General features: G+C 39.0%; 1 protein-coding gene across 1 annotated transcript; it reads left to right on the top strand.

Annotated features, from left to right (window-relative positions):
- The first annotated feature begins 19449 nt into the window (after positions 1 to 19449).
- LOC128581123 (uncharacterized) lies at positions 19450 to 21643 on the top strand. Its single transcript, XM_053583514.1, has 2 exons — positions 19450 to 20010; positions 21515 to 21643. Exons 1-2 carry the CDS (start codon positions 19450 to 19452, stop codon positions 21608 to 21610), a joined length of 657 nt encoding a protein of 218 aa, XP_053439489.1. The 3' UTR covers positions 21611 to 21643.
- The last annotated feature ends 283 nt before the right edge of the window (positions 21644 to 21926 follow it).

Below are 21926 nucleotides of genomic sequence, written 5' to 3'. Positions count from 1 at the left end.
GAATGTATAATCGAGGCTGAGCACAGCCTCATTCCCCATTTTCCTTGGTCTGCTCAGGACCAAACTGTGAATGGAAAACAGCTGGGGAAACATCGTGTGCGGGTGGAGACAGTTTCTCATCTTCTCTGCAGTCTCCACAGTGAATTTACAAATTGTTGCTTCTGCTCTTAGCTAGGGGGGCTTGTGCCCAGAATGGCAGGTGCAGAGGCCCACCCCAGGAACTATGCTTTGTTTGACTGGGGGCTTATCTTGGATGATCTCAGGAATACAATCCCAGAGATTCTTCTGTAGAGAAGTCTCTGGAATGTTTAGAAAAATGACTCTGAACTTTATCCCTGAGGTTACAGAGAGGAAATTGAGGATAGAGATTGCAGCCCTACGTTCTGTAAGTTTCACTTGCAGAGGATAAGGTCAGTTTAAATCTCCTCTCAGGGGAAGTGTGAATTTGGGAAAAGTACAAAAACCCCACTGCATGTGTGGTGAAAATAACTCAGTACTCTGTTCCTAGGCAATTTTACTAGTGGCTTGTTTATAATATTTCTTGAGTAAATGCACATTCTGTTTGTATGTTAGGTGAATTCTAATTCCCAGCCCCCACACACACATGGACACATATAAACAGGTATACATGTACACTGAGATACAGAAAGAAACATTAGGTGTGAGCTGGTGATAAAACAGAAGGACTTCTGAGTCTTATACCCACCCTTTTGGCTATAGGCAATGGCGTCTCCCCTCCTTAAAAATGAGAAGGGCAGCGCCTGTGGCTCAAGGAGTAGGGTGCTGGCCCCATATACCGGAGGAGGGGGTTCAAACCTGGCCCCAGCCAAAAACTGCAAAAAAAATAATCAGAAAGAAGAAGTATGGGGAAAATGGCTTGTAATGGGTCTTAAGGAAAAATATTAAGTGCCCATGATTTAAGGATATAACTTTATTGCTTTCCATTCTACTAATTCTTTACATTGACCTTCCTCTAGAAAAGTTGTGTTGTTAGATCATCCTAATAACATACTGAGTTATACTCAAGATCATACGTGTAATTTATCAGTGAAGAAAGCAAATTTCAGAAAAAGAAATATGTGTGTGTGGATAAACACTCATATATATAAATATATATACAAACATACACATGCACACATATACACACACACATACACATGCACACACATACACATGCACACACATATATACATACACATAAATATGCACACATAAATATATACACACATACACAGGCACACATAGATATACACACACATACACATGCACACATATATACACATATACACATGCATACATATATACACACACATACACATGCACACATATATACACACACATGCACACATATATACACACACATACACATGCACACACACATATATACACACATACACATGCACACATATATACACACACATACACATGCACACACACATATATACACACACATACACATTCACACATATATACACACATACACATGCATACATATATACACACACATACACATGCACACATATATACACACACACATGCACACATATATACACACACATACACATGCACACACACATATATACACACACATACACATGCACACATATATACACACACATACACATTCACACATATATACACATACACATGTACACATATATACACACACATACATATGCACACATATATATACACACACATACACATTCACGTGTATATACACACATACACTTGCACACATATATACACACATACACATGCACACGTATATATACACACACATACACATGCACACATATATACACACATACACATGCACACTTATATATGTACACACTATAAATATGGTATAGCTATATGGTAACTTTCTCATGATTAGAACCCAAGTACTCTATTGCTTGATGCTAAGCTAAATTATCTTGTATCAGTTTCGCTTAACATTTGCAGGTAAGAGTCTGTGCTGGCTTCTCAAACTGGAGCCTACCAGGAAATGTTTCTGTAAACCTTGAACCATGTGCCCATTTGCCCTGCCTCCTTTCTTATAAATGTTAACATAATTAAATCCTACTTTGCATTAATTTGGTTGTGAGAAAACTTAGATTTGTTGAAATAAAATAAGTATATTTCAAGTCTCTGGAAATTGTCTTTAAACATGGCATTCTTCTAATGAGCTTACCTCTTGGATTAAAAGAAAACTAAAATGGATGCCTAGTTTTCCAAGGAAATATTCTGCATTATGGGACAATAACAATGCCAATACAATGTAGTTTTTAGAGTAGGGATGGGTGCCAGATGAAGATGTTTATTCTTCTTAAGTAGCTTGAATTCAAAAGAAGGTTTCTCTGAAATATATTTACATAAGGTAGGTAAGTTCTCATTGGAGTGTTTTAAAATTAGGCTAGTGTTGATATATTTCTTTTGTATTTTTAGATATATTTATTTTTCATGTGTACCTTACACACTGTAGGAACTGATTAAAGTCTGTTTTGAATCAATACCCTTAGTGGGAGGTATGCTGGAAAGCAGAATGAATGTGATAAAATGAGACTTAAAGCAAACATCATCTGAGTATGAGCTGTCAAATCTGAAAGGCTGACATGACTTTGTGATGTCCAGTCTCTCCTTTGCCGGCCCTTGGTTTCATCAGTTCACATTTACAAACCTTTGATTTCCTTCAGCTTCCTTGGGTCACTTGGGAGAAGAGTATCAGGCATTTCTAAGGGCACAAAGTCAGCTACCCAACCACCTTCAAAGAAAAGTATTGTTTCTTTGAAGTGAAGTCATCAAATCCCACAGTTTCTGGAACCAGGTTGAGATTAGTAATTTCTCCCTTAGGTTATCAATTACTGTATTGTTTACAGCCAAATAAAATTGGTTCAGTTACCCAGAATAGCAATTCTCAAATTTTAGAGAGATTCGGAATCACTGAGAGGGCTTGTTAAAATATAGCTTATGGACCCCACCTGCCAAGTTTCTGATTAAGAATTATTATTATTTATTTCAATTTAATTTTAGGGTACAAACAACGAGGTTACAATATTTGACTTTTTTAGGTAGAGTTCCTCTTGTAGATGTGTCCTGCACCCCAAAGGTGTGCCGCATACCCTTAGCTCGTGCCCGTTAAGTGGGAGCACACCAATCCCCTCCCCAACTCCCCTCTCCTCTCTGCCTAGTTCTCCCTCCCCCAACTTGAATTGAATTTTGTTTTTCTCTTATATGGGTGTGTACTAGATTGTCCACTGGCTTCATATTAGTATTGAGTACATCGGATATTTGCTTTTCCATTCTCATGATACTTTACTAAGAAGAATGTGTTTCAACACCTCAGATTTTCATTTTTAACAAATTCCTAGGGATGGTGATTCATATTCTGCTTGTCTGGTGTTGGGTCCGCATTTTGATGCACACTGACCCTGAAGGCCCAATTGCCAGAGCTGTACAGTGGCTGTGCTAGAGATACCCGTTAACAAAGTTCCTCTGTATTTCCGGCCTCAGTGAAGGTTTGAGTGGTGCAACAGGAGGCAAGGGCAAGAGGAAGAGCTGAGAAGGGCAAGTGCCTTAGATTCCTGCTCCCTCCAGTCATAAGCCCTCAGATAGACAATGAGAGGTACTCTGAGTGCCCAGTGGGTTTTCAGGGTATTAAGCTTTTAAAGGATGAAGTCTGCCAGCTTGCAGTTTGAAGGCATGTAGCCAAAAATTTGTGAGAAGAAAATATATATGGCCTTAAGATCCTTACCCAGAAGCTTTGATTCATCTGATAAACCAGGTCGTGAAACCTTCTTTTGAATTCAAGCTACTTAAGAAGAATAAACACCTTCATCTGGCACCCATCCCTACTCTAAAAACTACATTGTATTGGCATTGTTATTGTCCCATAATGCAGAATATTTCCTTGGAAAACTAGGCATCCATTTTAGTTTTCTTTTAATCCAAGAGGTAAGCTCATTAGAAGAATGCCATGTTTAAAGACAATTTCCAGAGACTTGAAATATACTTATTTTATTTCAACAAATCTAAGTTTTCTCACAACCAAATTAATGCAAAGTAGGATTTAATTATGTTAACATTTATAAGAAAGGAGGCAGGGCAAGGTTTCCCTTGTCACCCCTACTCTCTGAGCGTCTGTGTGTACCACTGAAGAGCTGGGCCTCAGATCTATAACGCTACCCCCTTTGCCCCTCACGCACACAGACTTAGAACCTCACAGTCATCATATGTCTTGAAAACATCAACTGAACCTCATTATTTCCCTAGGCCCCTTCAAGTCAACCACAAGAAACTCTACCCTCTCATTTCATACCCCAGTACAAGCTGCTATCATTTTACATAGAGGTTGGTAATAGCATTCTAATGTTCTCTCTGCTTTCAGCTTACACTCAGCATCCAGACTGATCCTTTTAAAGCTCAAAAACCTCTATGATAAAAAAAAGAGATAGAGAAGAAAAGAACGAAAAATCTCTATGGTTTTTCTCTACTTAAATGTAAGATTCATAAGGCAGAGATTTATTTTTTGTTATGTGTACTGCCAGCTCTGCGGTGCCTAGAACAGTACCAGGCACTTCAGGAGCACTCAGAAAAGATTTCTTAGATGAATAAGGAAAGAACAGCCCTCTGATCTATACTCCCTTCTGATTCCTAAGTCCAAGTGTTTTTGCCCTGGATTATTTTTTCTCTATTTAGTATTGTACAATAGTATGGGCATATTTTTATATAAAAAGGAAAAAAGATAAAAGGAAAATAAAACTCACCACTAAAAGTTAATATTTGGGGGTGTATTCTTGTAGACATGTTCTCTAGTAATAGTTTCTTTCATTACATTCCAAGTCATGCTTCTTTATCAAACACAGGCTTAATGTTGACACCAGCTGTGTTAGTTTCCTGTGGCTGCCATAACAAGTTAACACAAACAGGAGGTTCAAAAAAGCTGAAATTTATCTTCTCACAGGCTGGAGTCCAAAACTCTGGAATCGAGGTATCAGTAGAGCTGCACTCTCTCTATGGCTCTCGGGAAGACTACGTCCTTTATACATTATAGTTTCATATGGTGGCTAGCTCTTGCAACTTCCAGCCACATCTCTGCTATTTCTTCACATGAACTTACATTGTACGTGTCTGTTCTCTGTCTCTTTCCCCCCAGTTTTATTGAGATATACTTGAAAGATACAAGTGTATGTATTTAAGGTGTACAATGTATAATTTGATATATATGAATCGTGAAATGATTATCTAGAAAATAATCATTTCAATCATTATAAAATGATTAAAAATAATCCCTATAATCATTTTATAATCATTTTATAATCATTTCATGATTCATATGTATGTATGAATTTATAGAAAATTTCAGGTATACAATACAGTCTTATTAACTGTAGGCAATTGGCTACAGAATAGTTTCCCAGAATTTATTTATCTTATGACTGAAAGTTTGTACACTTCATCTCTTATATGGATACTTTTCATTGGATTTAGGGTCCACCCAGACAATCCAGGATAAACTAATTTTTAAGAGCCCTAAAATGGAATAATACTTACAAACCCTCTTTTTCCAAATCAGATCACATTCACAGATTTCAAGGATTCGATGCACACAGCACCAGTGTTAAGTTTCTAAGACAACATAAATCTGTCTGGGGTATTACTGTGGTAAAAACCCATCAGTGATTCTCCATTACCTAAGTAGTCCAGGCTCATCTGAATGGCATAAAAAAGCATTTATAGTCTGATCCTTGCCTAATCCTGCAGAAAAACAGGCTTCATAATGGCAGATCATCCATGACGGCCACTGTATCCCAGTGACATGTAGAGAGAAAAGTTGGGGAGGAATATCCCGGGGAAAACGCATGTGCCTCTACGTCAAGCATCTGGAGGGAAAGAATACGGTAAAAAGGTGACCAGTCAGATTCACCCGTGGTTCAGAGCGGAGATCCTAAAGATTAGTTTGCACTTGTATTTGTCATCATGTGAGACAATGCTTGGCAATAATAAATGATTCATGTGTTTGGTTGAATGAAATGAATGGAGACAAGTATTGAAATTATAGTTTGAGGACTCGATCCCTCCTTTTCTACCCAGTGATTGCTTTTATATTCCTCTTCTTCTTTGAAGTCTTTCCTATCCATTTGCTTTGAATTTCTCTTTTGGAAGAGCTCATTTGTTTATGCCTCATTCAGTGAATTTCTCCCCAAAGTAGTACATCCTCCCTGCTCTTCTGGTGTTCAGATCTAGTATCAGTGCAGGACCATAGAAGCAAAGCAGCAAAGATGCGAAGTGACAAAGCGGGAGGTGTGACATTCACATGAGTCATTTAGTTATTTTTCCTCTCTCCTTTCTCCCAATGCGTTAAAAGTAATCGTCTGAACCAAGCCTCTATAGTTATTTACTTCTTCCTGACAGAATTAGCTGGCTGGTTCAGTCTTTCTGATTTATTATTGTCTCATCATTATCTATTACTTTCAGGTATATTTTTTCCACTCCCCTAATAAAATTAAAATTGCCCATAGTCCTCCTCCACAGGTATTTGGTTTGACAAATTTATCAGGTGTAGAGAATAGCTTAAAGTAAATCATACTAGTCCTGGTGGATTTGTGATACAAGAACATCAAGCTTATATGGAATTGTTCTCAGGTGGTGAGACATGAGGCCCCAGAGGAAAGAGATCAGTGGCTGGGGACCAAGTTTGAGTGTCAGGGTGGTCCACCCTGCTGCAGGCAATAATGAGGCTGGGTTGGGAGGAACATTATCTTTGGAGAATGTAAAAACAATAATAAAACCAAATGATGTTAAGTCTACCTTTTATTATCATGTTGAGCCAATAATTCTGAATAGTATTTGTGATAAAATACTTCTCCTTGGGATATTTACTTGGATGGAGTTGAAATACATTCTTCTTAGTAAAGTATCTCAAGAATGAGAAAAAAAAATTATCTATTGTACTCAATACTAATATAAAACCAATATATAATCAACTACATGCTCACAAGAAAGATAAAACACAAATATAGTCTAGCAAGGCGTAGCAGAGAGGAGCGGAGAAGGGAGTGCAATTGGCAGTAGCTCACCTAACGGGCACACGTGAGGTGCTCAGCACGCCCTCTGGCTGAAAGGATCAACCGCAACTTGGAACTTTACCTTTACATTGAAAACAATGTAACCTAAACATTTGTACCCTCATATTAATTTGAAATAAAATGAATAAAATTGCATCTCCTCTCATGGGGGGAAAAAAATCTTCTCTTTGGGGAAAAAAAAACAACTTTTATTAGTCTAAGTTCCAGTTTTGGCTGCATTTAAAATTATATGTACAAGACCAAACTAGCACATGTTTAGTACTTATTATTTAATAAACAAGTGTGTTATACGTGGAAAGTAACCACAGCAACCTGTACACATTATTTCTCTATTTGTAACTCATCAGGAAAACTTCACCTTGCTTCAGGCAGGCTCTCCTAACCCCTCTGACACATATCCCTGCATTTAAAATGTAGCTTCAAAAGAACAACACGGCGATTGTAAAGACCAAGAGATATAACTTTAGTTATGTAATCCCACCATTCTATTTTAACATCTTAATATTTTGTTTAAGTTTTACCAGTAGAAGTTATTCTTAAAAGTTGACGGAAAAAATTCATAAGAAAAGACATAGAAATTATGGGTATTTCTGGAGTTTGTTGTGAAATTATTATGAATCTGGCAAATTTATCCCAGGGTTTAAGACATTGCCTAATTCTTTGTATGGCTGTTGTTCCACGTGAAAGAAGCTTTTAAAATTATAATTAATAAAATGTGTTTTTCAATGATGAGTAAAGACAGATCGAAATAGTTCGAGAAATCTGGCAATACTGTATACAGAAAAAATATAAGAAAAAGATCAATTTTGATAAATTAATTTACTAATCTGCAGAAGGTAACTTGTAAAAACAGAAAATTCCACATTACTGTGACTGACAACTATGGGGTACATGTTTTCCCCCTTTTCCACAATCATAAATAATAGACTGAAAGTTATTAATTATTGTTTTTTTCTTTTTTATATTGAGTTATTTTTAAATGTTTTAACTAGCATGATTATATATATATGAATTTGAATAAACATAAAATTCAGTTTGCATTGCCCCCATCTCCAACTATTACACATATTATTTCTTGCTAATTTTTTCATTTCACAATTATTACTGAAGATGTGTTGTATGGAGGAGAAAAATGTTTAAAAACATTTTCTGCCCTGGCTATCACCTATGCCAAGGGTACCACTTACACGGTAAAATTAATTTGGCTGTTGAAACACTGAGCTGGGATGGTACAGTTTTCAGAGAACTGTTTTCTAGTAAACAAGAAGGAGAACACTCCAAACTAAATTCAGTAAGAAAGAGCCAAAAATGAGTGAGGGCAAGGACTTTCATCCTTATTTGAGTAAGAAATGATCCTCTCCAGGACCCATTCTCCTCAATAGTGTACCATTTTCTGATGTAATACATAATTTTTAGAATCAATACATGGGACATGATCAAGCTAAAAAGCTTTGGCACAGTTATGGGTACAATAACTAAAGCAAACAGACAACTTCAGAATGAGCAAAGATATTTGCATGGTACGGTTCTGAAAAAGGGTTGACAAATAGAATCTACAGAGAACTCAAACTAATCAATAAGAAAAGAGCAAACAATTCCATTTACAAATTAGAAAGAGACTTAAACAGTGACTTTTGTAGAAAAAGACAGGCGAACATCAACAAATACATGAAAAAATCATCAGAGAAAGGCATATTTAAACCACCCTGAGATATCACCTAACCCCAGTAAGAATAGCCCACATCACAAAATCCTAAAGCGGCAGATGGGGGCATGGACATGAGCAGAAGAGAATACTTTTACACTGCTGGTGGGATTGCAAACTAATACAGCCCTTTTGGAATGAAGTATGAAGAATCATCAAAGAGCAAAACATATACCTTACATTTGATCCCATAATCCCATTACTAGGCATCTATCTTGAAGAAAATAATTCATTTTACCATAAGGACATTTGCATTAGAACATTTATTGCAGTTTAATTCACAGTCGCTGAGGTGTGGAATCAACCCAAGTGTCCATCAGCCAATGACTGAATTAAGAAACTGTGGTATATTTATACCATGAAGTACTAATCAACCATAAAAAGATGAACACTTTTACATTTACTTAGAAGGAGCTCTGAAGAACATTTTTCTAGAAAAGTATCACAAGCCTGGGAAAGCAAGTGTCCTATGATATGGAGCCAACAGAGTGTCAACTACATGCCCATATCAGAGAAAAACACAATTATATTCAAGTGGGGGGGGAGGGAAAGGGCAAAAGGTAAAAGGGAAGAGCATAGGAAAAGCTCTGCTAATGGGCATAATGTAAGGGTGTACATAACACCTTCTGGGTGAAGGGCTTAACTACAACTTGAACTCTACCTTAGAAACACAAACAATGTAACCTAATCAATTGTGCCCTCATAATAATATGAAAAAAGAAATACATAATTTTGGGAATCTCATTCTGATAACCAACAGACTGTAGAGTACTCACATACCTATGTGTGGGTCCCTATTTTTGGAGATGACAGGAGTCATATGGTCAATATAAACATTCATTATGTTGACAGAGATATTTAACGGCAAGTCTTTCTTTCATACAAAACCGAAGACATTTTTCAGAACAGAGTGGCACAAACACAGTGATACAGACCTATGGATCAGAACAGGGAACCCAGAGAGGAAATCAACCTATATTCTCATGTGGTTTTTGACCAAAAAAAAAAAAAAAAAAAAAAAGATAAGAAATTCACAGTGGGGAAAATAATCCCTGTTCAAAAAATGAGTTTGACATGCTGGGAATAAATGCTGGGAAAGCTGCATAGCCATATGTAAAATACTGAAAGAGGATCTGCACTGTCACCACTCACAAAAATTAACGCATGATGGATAAAAAAAGATTTAAATGAAAGGCAGGAAACTGTAAGAATCCTAGAAGAAAATGTTAGAAAAACTCTTATCGATATTGGCCTACACAAAGAATTCACAAAGAAGACCCCAAAGTAATCATAACACAATGAAAATAAATAAATGGGACCTGATCAATTTAAAAAGCTTCTGCATAGCCAAGGACACATCAAAGGGATGACTAGACTACCCATAGAAAGGAAAAGAATGTTTACACTCTGTAGAGCTGATAAAGGACTGATAACTGTAATCTGCAAAGAACTCAGGCAAATCAGCAAGAAACAACAAAATAGTGTAGAAGTGTACCCTTTCCTCCACATGCACGTCAACATTTCTGGTTTTGGGATTTTGTTATGTGGGCTACTCTTACTGGGGTTAGGTGATATCTCAGAGTAGTTTTGATTTGCATTTCTCTGATGATTAAGGGTGATGAGCTTTTTTTCATGTGTTTGTAGATTTTGTGTTGGTCTTCTTTAGAGAAGTTTCTCTTTAAGTCCCTTGCCCACCCTGAAATGGGGTCACGTGTTCTTTTCTTGCTAATAAATTTGAGTTCTCTGTGCATTCTGGTTATTAGACCTTTATCGGAGGTATAACCTGCAAATATTTTCTCCCATTCTGAGGACTGTCTGCTTGCTTTACTCACTATGATCTTGGCTGTGCAGAAGCTTTTTAGTTTGATCAGGTCCCAGTTGTGTGTTTTTGATACTGCTTCAATTACGTTCCTTCTGGAAGGATGTTTGGAGAATACTTAGAGACCTAAAAATAGACCTGCCATTCGATCCTATAATTCCTTTACTAGGTTTGTACCCAGAAGACCAAAAGTCACAATATAACAAAGACATCTGTACCAGAATGTTTATTGCAGCCCAATTCATAATTGCTAAGTCATGGAAGAAGCCCAAGTGCCCATCAACCCACAAATGGCTAGCAAATTGTGGTACATGTATACCACGGAATATTATACAGCCTTAAATTAGAAAGATTGAGACTTCACCTCTTTTATGTTTACATGGATGGAGCTGGAACATATTCTTCTTAGCGAAGTATCTCAGGAATGGAAGAAAAAGTATCCAATGTACTCAGCCCTACTATGAAGCTAAATTATAGCTTTCACATGAAGACTATAACCCAACTATAACACAAGACTATGGGGAAAGGGCCAAGGAAGGGGAAGGGAGGGGGGATGTTTTGGTGGAGGGAGGGTAATGGGTGGGGCCACATCTATGGTGCATCTTAGAATGGGTACAGGCGATTGCACTAATGTACACAGCTATGATTTAACAATTAAAAAATAATTTAAAAAAAGAAACAACAAAACAGCCTCTTAGAAAGTGGGCCAAAAGTCCAGGAACAGAAGCTTTTCAAATGAAGATAAACTTACAGCCAACAAACTCATGAAAAATTCCTCAGTGTCTCTAATCACTAGGGAAATACAAATCAAAACCACAATGAGATGTCACCTACCTCCAATGAGAATGGCTCATATTAAGAAGTCCCTAACCAACAGATGTTGAGATGGATGTGGAGAGAAAGGACTCTTACACACAGTTGCTGGGACTATAAACTATGGAAAACTATATAGAGAAACCTCAAAGAATTAAAAGTAGAGCTACCATTTCATCCAGTAATCCTATTTCTGGGTATATGCCCCAAGAAAAAAAAAACAAAAAAACAAAAAACACCTGCATGGGAAAGTTTATAGCAGCACAATTCACAGTTGCAAAGATGTAAAAACAACCCAAGTTCCCACCAATACATGAATGGCTTAATAAAATGTGAGATAGGCACATGGTGGAGTATGACTCAGCCATAAAGAAAAACAGCAATCTAGCATCTTTTGTGACAACATGGATGGATATGGAGGCCACTCTTCTAAGTGAAACATCTCAGGAGTGGAGAGACAAGCACATATACTCAATACCAGGTTGGGACTCATTGATGAACACTTAAGTGCACATAGGAAAGTAAATCTTAAAGAAAATCCAGCTCAGTGGAGGAGGCAGGAGGAGATAAGTAATGTAAATTCATACTTGTTGGGTACAATGCACACTGTAGGGGTGGGGAGTATGCTTATAAACTTGACTCAATTTGTGCAAAAAAAAAAAAAAAACCCAGAGTATGTAAACAAAACATGTGTACCCACATATATTCTGAAATAAAAAAGTAAAAAGAAAACACTGGCATATTTTTTAATAGCAAATAGTCAATAGTTTCTACCTATTAGAAAAATTGCATCATAGATAGATATGCAGATAGACAGATATAGATAGAGACAGATTTTCCATCAAGCTGGGCTGGTTTATCTAACACCTCTTTAAAGGATATAGAGGGCCTATGTGTAGTGGGTGAGGTATACCCACTACATCCAGACATCCATCCCCTATCTAAGAGACTTTTGAGTTACTTAAAGAATAATCCTAATACGTGGCTAGCTTTTGGAAGAGCCAATGGATATAAACAAACAGGCTTGTCAGCATTTGGGAGGAAGCAGTTAAGCCAATTTGCTAAACCCATAAAACCACTAACTCTTTGCTTAAGACTTGCTCATGCCATTAATTAAACATTTTATTGTGTGGCTAGGAAAAAAAAAAAAAGAAACACCTTCCGTTATGTGAACATGTCTATAAATAATGAATGGATTATCCAATTTTAGCTCAGTGTCAACAAATCTTTTCCAGATTCTGCAGAAATGCAGTGCCCTTTCTACTGCCTATCGTTAAAAGTAAAGGGCTTTGACACTTTCCTGAAGGAGTCAAACTCAAACGACAGAAGAAACCTAGGCACTAGAAAAGATCTGTTAGGAGGCAAATCACTGAAGCATCTTCCCACATCTGAAAAGTGTACTAGTTTGTTTCTCCTGGGTTCCAGATATGGAGCAAGATTGTGCACTTTTATCGAAGTGCATCTGAAGACCGTCTTAAGCATCATATAAGGTATATGAGTAAGTTTTTTGAGGACAGACCTGGGTTCGGTAGCTCTCAGTTATGTATGTGCCCCACTACTTATTATCACTGCTCCTGATTGCCCAAGTCTTGCTCTTGACAAAGTAAGAGCAAGTACATAGTAACAATTATAACAACCAATAAGTATTTATGTTCACTGTGTACCAGGCATTGTGCTGAGCTCTTAAAATTCTTTGCCTTATTTAGTTCTCACAGCAAAACTATAAGTTACACAGGATTATCACGCCCTTTTAACAACCCACAAGCAACTCCTGCTGCTTTGTAAACTTGTACCAATTAAGTTAACTCCTGCACCTCAGAGGATGACTCAGGATTCACAAACAGGCTTATCTGACTTAGGATATCTCTATGTTTTGCTTCCATTCAATAAGTATTTCTCCCACTGCTTCCTTATGTTCACCCCAGCTACCCATGATTCCCTACTCTCAGCTCTTACTTGAATCAGCTCTCCCTTTCTTTCAACTTTTTCTTTTCTAGAATTCAGAATGAACATCCTGTTTGCAGATTAAAGCTTTGGAATTGCCTATAAAAAGATAGTCTTAGGCTATCAGATCAACAAGTTTATATGACAGGAGTCCTCTATAACCCCAAGGGGATGCCTGAAATTGAGGATAGTACCAAACCTATGGACACTATGATTTTTCCTACACAGGACTGGGTAAGTGGCATATACAGGATGGATATTCTGAATCCACATCCCAAGCAGGACAGAGCAGGGAAACACAGGATTGCTTTCATCAGACTACTCAGAATAGTGTGCAATTTAAAACTTGTGAATTATTTATTCCTGTAATTTTCCATTTAATATTTTCAGACAGCAATTGACTACTGAATCCTCAGAAAGAAAAACTCTAAATAAGGGCTAGGGCTGGGCGGCGCCTGTGGCTCAGTCGGTAAGGCGCTGGCCCCATATACCGAGGGTGGCGGGTTCAAACCCGGCCCCGGCCAAACTGCAACCAAAAAATAGCCGGGCGTTGTGGTGGACGCCTGTAGTCCCAGCTACTCGGGAGGCTGAGGCAAGAGAATCGCTTAAGCCCAGGAGTTAGAGGTTGCTGTGAGCTGTGTGAGGCCACGGCACTCTACCGAGGGCCATAAAGTGAGACTCTGTCTCTACAAAAAAAAAAAAAAAAAAAAAAAAAAATAAGGGCTAGGGGACTGCTCTTTTCTGTTAAAGTCTGTTAGCTAATGCAGCAAGATGGTACCAAGAAGTTTCTTAAAGAAAACTTCTAGATTTGGTCCTCACTGATGTCACTTCTACTCATTTAGGGATTCTTTGGGGTAGCAAGTTGAATTGTTTAAGATAACTTAAGGAGGATTACTTAATGCAGTACCACAATTCCACTTCCCTCTTTAAATCTGCACAGTTTTAACTCAGGCACATCATAGTTAGTATTATTATTAAAATGCTAGTCTGTTTTTAGTACAATCTAACATTTTCATGAATGCTTATTACACACCAGTGAGCTCTTTACATGAATTAAATTATCTAATCCTTTTAATAACCTTATAAAGTGGATCCCATTATCCTATTTAATGTACAGTTAACTAAGTGAGACAGAGAAACAGGGCCAGGCTGTAGTACAAGCTGCAGTGAATACTTTCAGAAATGAGATATTCCTTTCTCTTGCTGTTGAGGGTATTGGTGACTGACAGCTCACAACTGAGTTCTTCTCCAAGCATTATCCTCAGTAGAGAAGTCACCTATGTCAAACTCACATCCCTTCCTGCAAGGTAGCCTAATAGCTTGTTAATGTGGGGCTTATAAGTCTGGCTCCCACACCCTCTCAGATGCAAGGGTGAAGATTCATCCCAGCTCCAGAGCTTTCAGGGAGATTGGCAAAGACTTTTGTTGCAAACGCATCATAACACCATTCCTCTTTCTGCCTAATCCTACTGCCTTCACAGTATTGTTCCTAGGGGTACTCTCCAGGTAATTTCTTGCTATTAAATCTTCTTCCTAAAGCCTATTTTTGGTAAATAAATCTAAGACAGTCACTACCAGGAGTGGTCCACTAAAGAACACTCTAATATGGGCTTTAAAGCAAGATTATCCATACTGGTGTCAGTATAAAGTCCTGGTGTTAGGTGAAGCAGTGATACATTCTGTCATGCTATAGTTGTACCACTATTACACTTCCAAAGTAATGAACTTGGAGGGAAACTTGTGGAAGGAATTGCTAGTAGGGGCAACATGAGAGGATCTGGTAAATGCCAACTTTAATGAGAAGGTAATGGGAAGGATTTTGCTCAGTGCCAGTGACATACTGGGAAAAGGCAATGAGAGACTAAGAGAGAATAATCGCCAATTGAAAATAAAATTTGAAACATCAAAGGTCCCATTGACAGCCAGTAAGGAAAATCTTCCTACCAGAGTCTGAGACAGGAAAGTTTAACTTCAGAGTCAGAACTTAAATTTTAAGAGTAGTACACATATAACTCCAGAAAAGATGAGTCGTCAGCCTTAGCTAATCTTTTGTGAAAAGGTAAGAAACTCAGTTGGAAGGAGTGGAACCTTGAGACTTGTCATCCAGACATCTGGGTCTATGCAGTCAAAAATCTTGAAATGTAGATCTCTTTGAACTCTCTCAACTTGCAGAAGTGAACTGCTGCTCCCTGTTAGAAGCTGTCCTCCTGCTGGAAGAAACTTTAGAGGCTACTACCTCCACCTCTCTTCTTTGTCATCAGACCAAAAATTATATGGTCAGATCCATATAATATGGCCAGGAAAAGTGGTGAGTTTTGTGAGGGAGAAAAGTGACTATATCCTGAAGAAGCCACAGAATAGAGCCAACATATAGAGCAAGAGCCCAGGAGAATATGTATGAATATTCCATATAGAATATGTATGGAACTATGTGGAAGGCTGACATGACAGCACAGCATCTATTTTGTAGGCCAAGTGCTATTTCCGGTACTAACAGACTTAAGTTTCTATTTCCCTGCAAACGCCAGGCCTCTTCTCATAAATCACGTGAGCGAAACTTGGAAGCTTGCCATTTGGAACTTATCTCCACCAAGGCCAGGTTGCTTGGATACCTGGTGACGTAAACCGCCTCCTTCACCTACCCTTATATACCCTGGAAGAACTTTGCAATAACGAGACTTGATCAGACTCCTGTCTTGTCTCCATTCTTCGCGCCCCTTGCCCCTTTTTCATTCTCACCCCCTCCTCCAGGTATCCCTGTCACTGACCCACGGGCCAGGTCACGTGGTGCCTGACCAGGGACCTGGATATGAGGGAAAACGGTGAAGAAGCTACTGGAGGCAGCCGGCCGGCTCAGAGAAACATCGGGACCTGGCCACGCAGTAGCCTGCTGCACTGGAACGAGGATCTCGGTGAGTAGTAGCGATCATGGGGCAAGAAGTCAGTCAGCATGAGTTATTTGTGGAACAGTTAAGAGATGCACTCAGGACGGGAGGAGTAAAGGTAAAAATTAAACAGCTATTTCAATTTTTTGACTTCTTAAAAGAAGTCTGTCCTTGGTTTCCTCAAGAAGGAACCATAGATGAGAAAAGATGGAAAAGAGTAGGTGATGCTTTAAATGATTTTTATCAGATATTTGGACCTGAAAAAATACCAGTCACTGCTTTCTCATACTGGAATCTCATTAATGATATTATTAGCTATCATAGTGTTTGTCCCGCGGTTGTGGATGTCATAAAAAAGGGAGAAGAACTGTTACATCACCACAAAGTAAAGGATATTAAATCCCAAGATCCGTCCCAGGATTTCGGGGCTGCTGGAGGCACTCCTCCTGTCAGCTTAATGACCAAGAAGATCTTATCTCACTAGAGAGTGATGAGGAATCAAACAAAGAGGAATCAGGTATTCCCAGCCCTCTATAAATTACCAGAAAAACAGACAAAAAAGGGCTAGGAAATTTATCTTAAGGGCTATTGACTTTCCTACATGCCATGCAGATAAGATCACTTGGAAAAGTGACGAGCCTGTATGGGTTGATCAATGGCCCCTCTCAAAAGAAAAATTAGAAGCTGCTCAGCAGTTAGTGCAGGAACAACTAAAAGTTGGGCAAATAGAAGAAAGCAACTCCCATGGAACACTCCAATCTTTGTCATAAAAAAGAAATCAGGGCGATGGAGACTATTACAAGATTTAAGAGCTGTAAACTCCAGTATGGTCCTCATAGGGGTGTTGCAACCAGAATTACCCACTCCTGTGGCCATCCCTCTTGGTTACTATAAAATTATCATTGATCTTAAAGACTGTTTTTTCACTATACCACTCCATCCATTAGATCAAAAAAGATTTGCATTCAGTCTCCCCTCTATTAACTTCAAGGAACCTATGAAAAGATTCCAATGGAAAGTTTTACCACAGGGCATGGCCAACAGCCCCACCTTATGCCAAAAATTTGTTGCTGCAGCTATTCAGGAAACTAGGCTTCGCTGGAACTCTATGTACATCACTGATTATATGGATGATATTCTTATTGCTGGACAGAATGCTCAGCATGTTTTACTGTGTTACCGTGATTTATCATCCTCCCTCACAAACCAGGGACTTCAAATAGCCCTGGAAAAAGTTCAGTTAAAAGATCCCTACCTTTATCTTAGTTTCCACCTAACTGGACCCAGAATTACTAATACTCAAGCTGCCCTTAGATTGGACAAATTAAAAACACTAAATGATTTTCAAAAGCTCTTAGGGGATATAAACTGGCTTAGACCTTACTTAAAACTAACCACAGGGGATTTAAAACCTTTATTTGCTATTTTACAAGGCGATAGCAACCCCAATTCTCCTAGAACATTAACAGAAGAAGGCCATCAGGCTTTAGCATTAGTACAACAAGCTATTCATTCACAATTTGTTACAAGCATAGATTACACTCAGCCCCTGAGTTACATCATTTGTAAAACTTCTCTTACACCCACAGCAGTATTTTGGCAAACTGCCCCCATAATGTGGATCCACTTACCTGCTTCTCCCACGAAAGTTATTTATCCCTATTATCAGGCTGTTGTGGATATCATCATTATGGGAAGGGAAAATAGTAAAAATTACTTTGGTAAAGAACCAGATATCATTATACAGCCTTATTCTCAGACACAAATTAATTGGTTATTTCAAACTACAGAACATTGGCCTATTGCTTGTGCTTCTTATTCAGGTAAACTTGACAATCATTATCCACCCAATAAATTATTACAATTTATTAGTACACATGACATTGTATTTCCCACAAGAACCTCAATTCCCCATTGCCCAATGCCTTATTAGTTTTCACAGATGACTCGTCTTCTGGTCATGCAGTTTACACCTTTAATACAGAGATTGTGCAATTTCAGGTAAAATCAAATTCTGCACAAATTGTAGAACTTCAAGCAGTTATCGCAGTTTTCTCCGCATTTCCCAATCGAGCTTTGAATATTTATACTGATAGTGCTTATTTAGCTCATTCAGTTCCCTTATTAGAGACAGCAGTGCAAACCAAACATGTATCAGAAACTGCTACCTTTTTCTTGCAACTCCAAAATCTTATACACCAAAGGACCCTCCCCTTTTTCATTGGACACCTTAGAGATCATTCCAATTTACCTGGCCCCCTAACTGATGGTAACCACAGAGCAGACAAAGCCACTCACTTAGTCTATACTGCCCAAACCACCACAGAGCCCGATCGGATCGCATTAGTCTCTGCTGCTCACCAATTACATCATCTAAATGCTCACACCCTTAGACTCATGTTTCAAATTACCCGGGAACAAGCCCGCCACATCGTAAAGCAATGCCCTTCTTGTGTAATTCTACTCCCTATTCCCCATCTAGGAGTAAATCCTCGAGGTCTCATACCCAATGCCATCTGGCAAATGGATGTTACTCACCTACCCGAATTTGGAAAACTCAAGTATGTTCATGTAACCATAGATACCTTCAGTGGATTTATTTATGCCACTGGCCAGTCAGGGGAGGCTGGCAAACATGTCATTGCCCATGTACTAGCCACCATGGCTGTACTAGGCACCCCTAAACAAATTAAAACTTATAATGGTCCAGGATACACAGGACATGCATTTAACACCTTCTGTAAACACCTCTGTATCAAACATGTCACTGGTATACCATTTAACCCACAAGGGCAGGGCATAGTAGAACATGCCCACTTATCTCTTAAAAACACTCTAGAAAAAATAAAGAAGGGGGAATGGTACCCTGTTAAGGAGTCCCCAAGAAATCTCTTATCCCATTCATTACTCATTTTAAATTTTTTCACACCGGACCAAGACGGCCGGTCTGCAGCAGACCGCTTCTGGCACCCAGATACTAAACGGGATTTTGCCACTGCCCTATGGAAAGATCCATTAGATAATAAATGGCATGGCCCCGATTCAGTTTTAATTTGGGATAGAGGTGCAGTATGCATATATTCACAGGAGATGGAAGCAGCACGATGGTTACCTGAATGACTGGTCAAACAAGTAGATAACATCATCACCTCTAAATCCAGGGAGCAAGAGGCCCCCTGAGAAGGCTTTCTTTCCTTTTCTTTGCAGGTAACTATGAGCACCTGGATATGGCTACTGCTGGGACTCTCTCTCCTGATACGAAAAAATGAAGGTGGTTTCGGTAATCCCCACGAGGCTCGGGCATTCTTAGAAAAATTAACTGGTACTCCTTGTGAGTGCCATGGTGGCACCTGGAACGGTGAGACAACCCCTCTCCTAAATGTAGATTGTGGTGATAAAACAGCATACTTAGTAATGAGACAAAATATTCATGGAGCACAGGCATGGGTCTGTAGCAAAAAGGCTAAAATTATCCCCACCTCTAATAACAAGCCTAGACCATGCCCTTGTATAGAATTCCATCCATCTGTACATAATACCTGTTATGAGCAGGTTCAACTATGTACTGGTACAGATAATAATACCTATTTTACAGCAATCTTGACCAGACATTTTTTGGGGACATTTGGAGGCGAGTGGGACACAGTCCCTCAGGTCCAGGGGACCTCAAATAAATATGCCCAATCTGGCTGTCCCGATACAGTAGGAAAAACAGTTTGCTGGAATAAGACTCCACCTGTGCACATCTCTGATGGAGGTGGACCCCAAGATCAGGTGAGACAGAATATAGTCCAAAAGCAACTGGAAAACATTGTAAACCACATGTCTCCTAAATTTAACTACCATCCAATAGCTTTACCCAAAAATAGGGATGCAAATCTAGACCCCCAAACCCTGAAAATGCTAGACATCACACATAGGTTACTTAATCAATCCAACTCTTCTTTGGCTCAAAATTGCTGGTTATACCTTCATTTAGGACTATCTATGCCTATTGCTACCAATGTTAATTCCATTGAATTATCATCTAATAACTGCATGCCCATCATGCCTTTACCAGTACAACCTGTCTTTTCTGAGGCGCCCTGTATTGTCTCCCCTTATAGAGACGACAGTTATGCTATTGATATTGGCATACTCTCTTTGACCAATTGCACTGATATCATCAATATTACTTATTCCCCATGTGCTCCCAATGATATGGTATTTGTTTGTGGCAATAACTGGGCATATACCATTCTGCCCACTAATTGGACAGGATTATGTACTTTCGCCCTTTTGCTACCCGATATAGATATAGTCAATGGAAATGAATCTTTACCTATACCATCCTTTTATTATATATCTGGCCGTTCTAGAAGGGCTATCCAATTTCTCCCTCTCTTGGCCACTCTGGGAATGACTGCTGGCATGGCCACTGGTACCGCTGGTATGGGCATTGCTGTACATAAATATACTGAACTATCTCAACTTATAGCAGAAGATATATAAGCCCTATCAGGCACAGTTAAAGATCTTCAAGATCAATTAGATTCCTTAGCTGAAGTAGTACTACAGAATAGAAGAGGTTTAGATCGTCTAACGGCTAACCAAGGAGGCATCTGCTTAGCATTACAGGAAAAATGCTGCTTTTATGCAAATAAATCAGGAATTGTTCGAGACAAAATAAAGAAATTACAAGATAATCTAGAGGAAAGAAGAAGAAAAATTATGGACAACCTGTTTTGGAGCGGGCTAGATGGCTTTCTGCCTTGGCTTACTAATATTACTGTCGCTAGGACCTTTTCTTTTTAATAAAGTCATGGCCTTTATAAAACAACAAATTGATGCTATTAAAATGCAGCCCCTCCAGGTTCATTATCACAGACTTGCTATGGAAGATGAACGCTTAACCATAACTACTTAGGGGACTGGCTAGTCAAGGACGGGTAACAAGGACCCTCATCTCAGACTTTGCTTATCCTACCAACCTAAGACAGGAGCCCGGTCAGATAGCTACCGTGTATCCCATGACGGGTAAGGAGGATTAGCTGAGATGGTAAGGCGGTCCCAACCTAAGACAGACACAGTCACCCCGCCCTCTCGGTTGAGAGCTGGCAAAACTTTAAAGGTAAAATGTACATTTAAAAATATTATTAAAAAGGGGGACCTGTGGAAGGCTGACATGAACCACAGCATCTATTTTGTAGGCCAAGTGCTATTTCTGGTACTAACAGACTTAAGTTTCTATTTCCCTGCAAATGCTAGGCCTAAGTTTCTATTTCCCTGCAAACGCCAGGCCTCTTCTCATAAATCACCTGAGCGAAACTTGGAAGCTTGCTGTTTGGAACTTATCTACACCAAGGCCGGGTTGCTTGGATACCTGGTGACGTAAACCTCCTCCTTCACCTAACCTTATATACCCTGGAAGAACTTTGCAATAAACGAGACTTGATCAGACTCCTGTCTTGTCTCCATTCTTCGCGCCCCTTGCCCCTTCTCATTCTCACCCCCTCCTCCAGGTATCCCTGTCGACTGACCCGTGGGCCGGGTCAGAACTGGGTTCTGAGGGTACTGAATCAATGGAGCCTAAGCATAGAGTGGAACAGAGGAGAATTTACTGATGTATGAGCACCCTCCTGTGATGTGGAATTTGATTCCTGGTAAGGATACCAAAAGATGGTGCTAACCATATCCCAGGAAGAGATGTG

This window comes from Nycticebus coucang, chromosome 3, assembly GCF_027406575.1.
Source record: "Nycticebus coucang isolate mNycCou1 chromosome 3, mNycCou1.pri, whole genome shotgun sequence".
Classification (NCBI taxonomy): Eukaryota; Metazoa; Chordata; class Mammalia; order Primates; family Lorisidae; genus Nycticebus; species Nycticebus coucang.
Note: the sequence above shows the minus strand (reverse complement) of the source record. Positions and strands in the feature narration are given on the sequence as shown.

What these genes read in the sequence shown, in the direction of transcription:
- LOC128581123 (XM_053583514.1), top strand. Translation starts at nt 19,450, where the DNA reads ATGAGCACCTGGATATGGCTACTGCTGGGACTCTCTCTCCTGATACGA. An exon ending in GAGGTGGACCCCAAGATCAG is followed by an intron (nt 20,011 to 21,514) that starts GTGAGACAGAAT and finishes TGCAAACGCCAG; the next exon opens with GCCTCTTCTCATAAATCACC.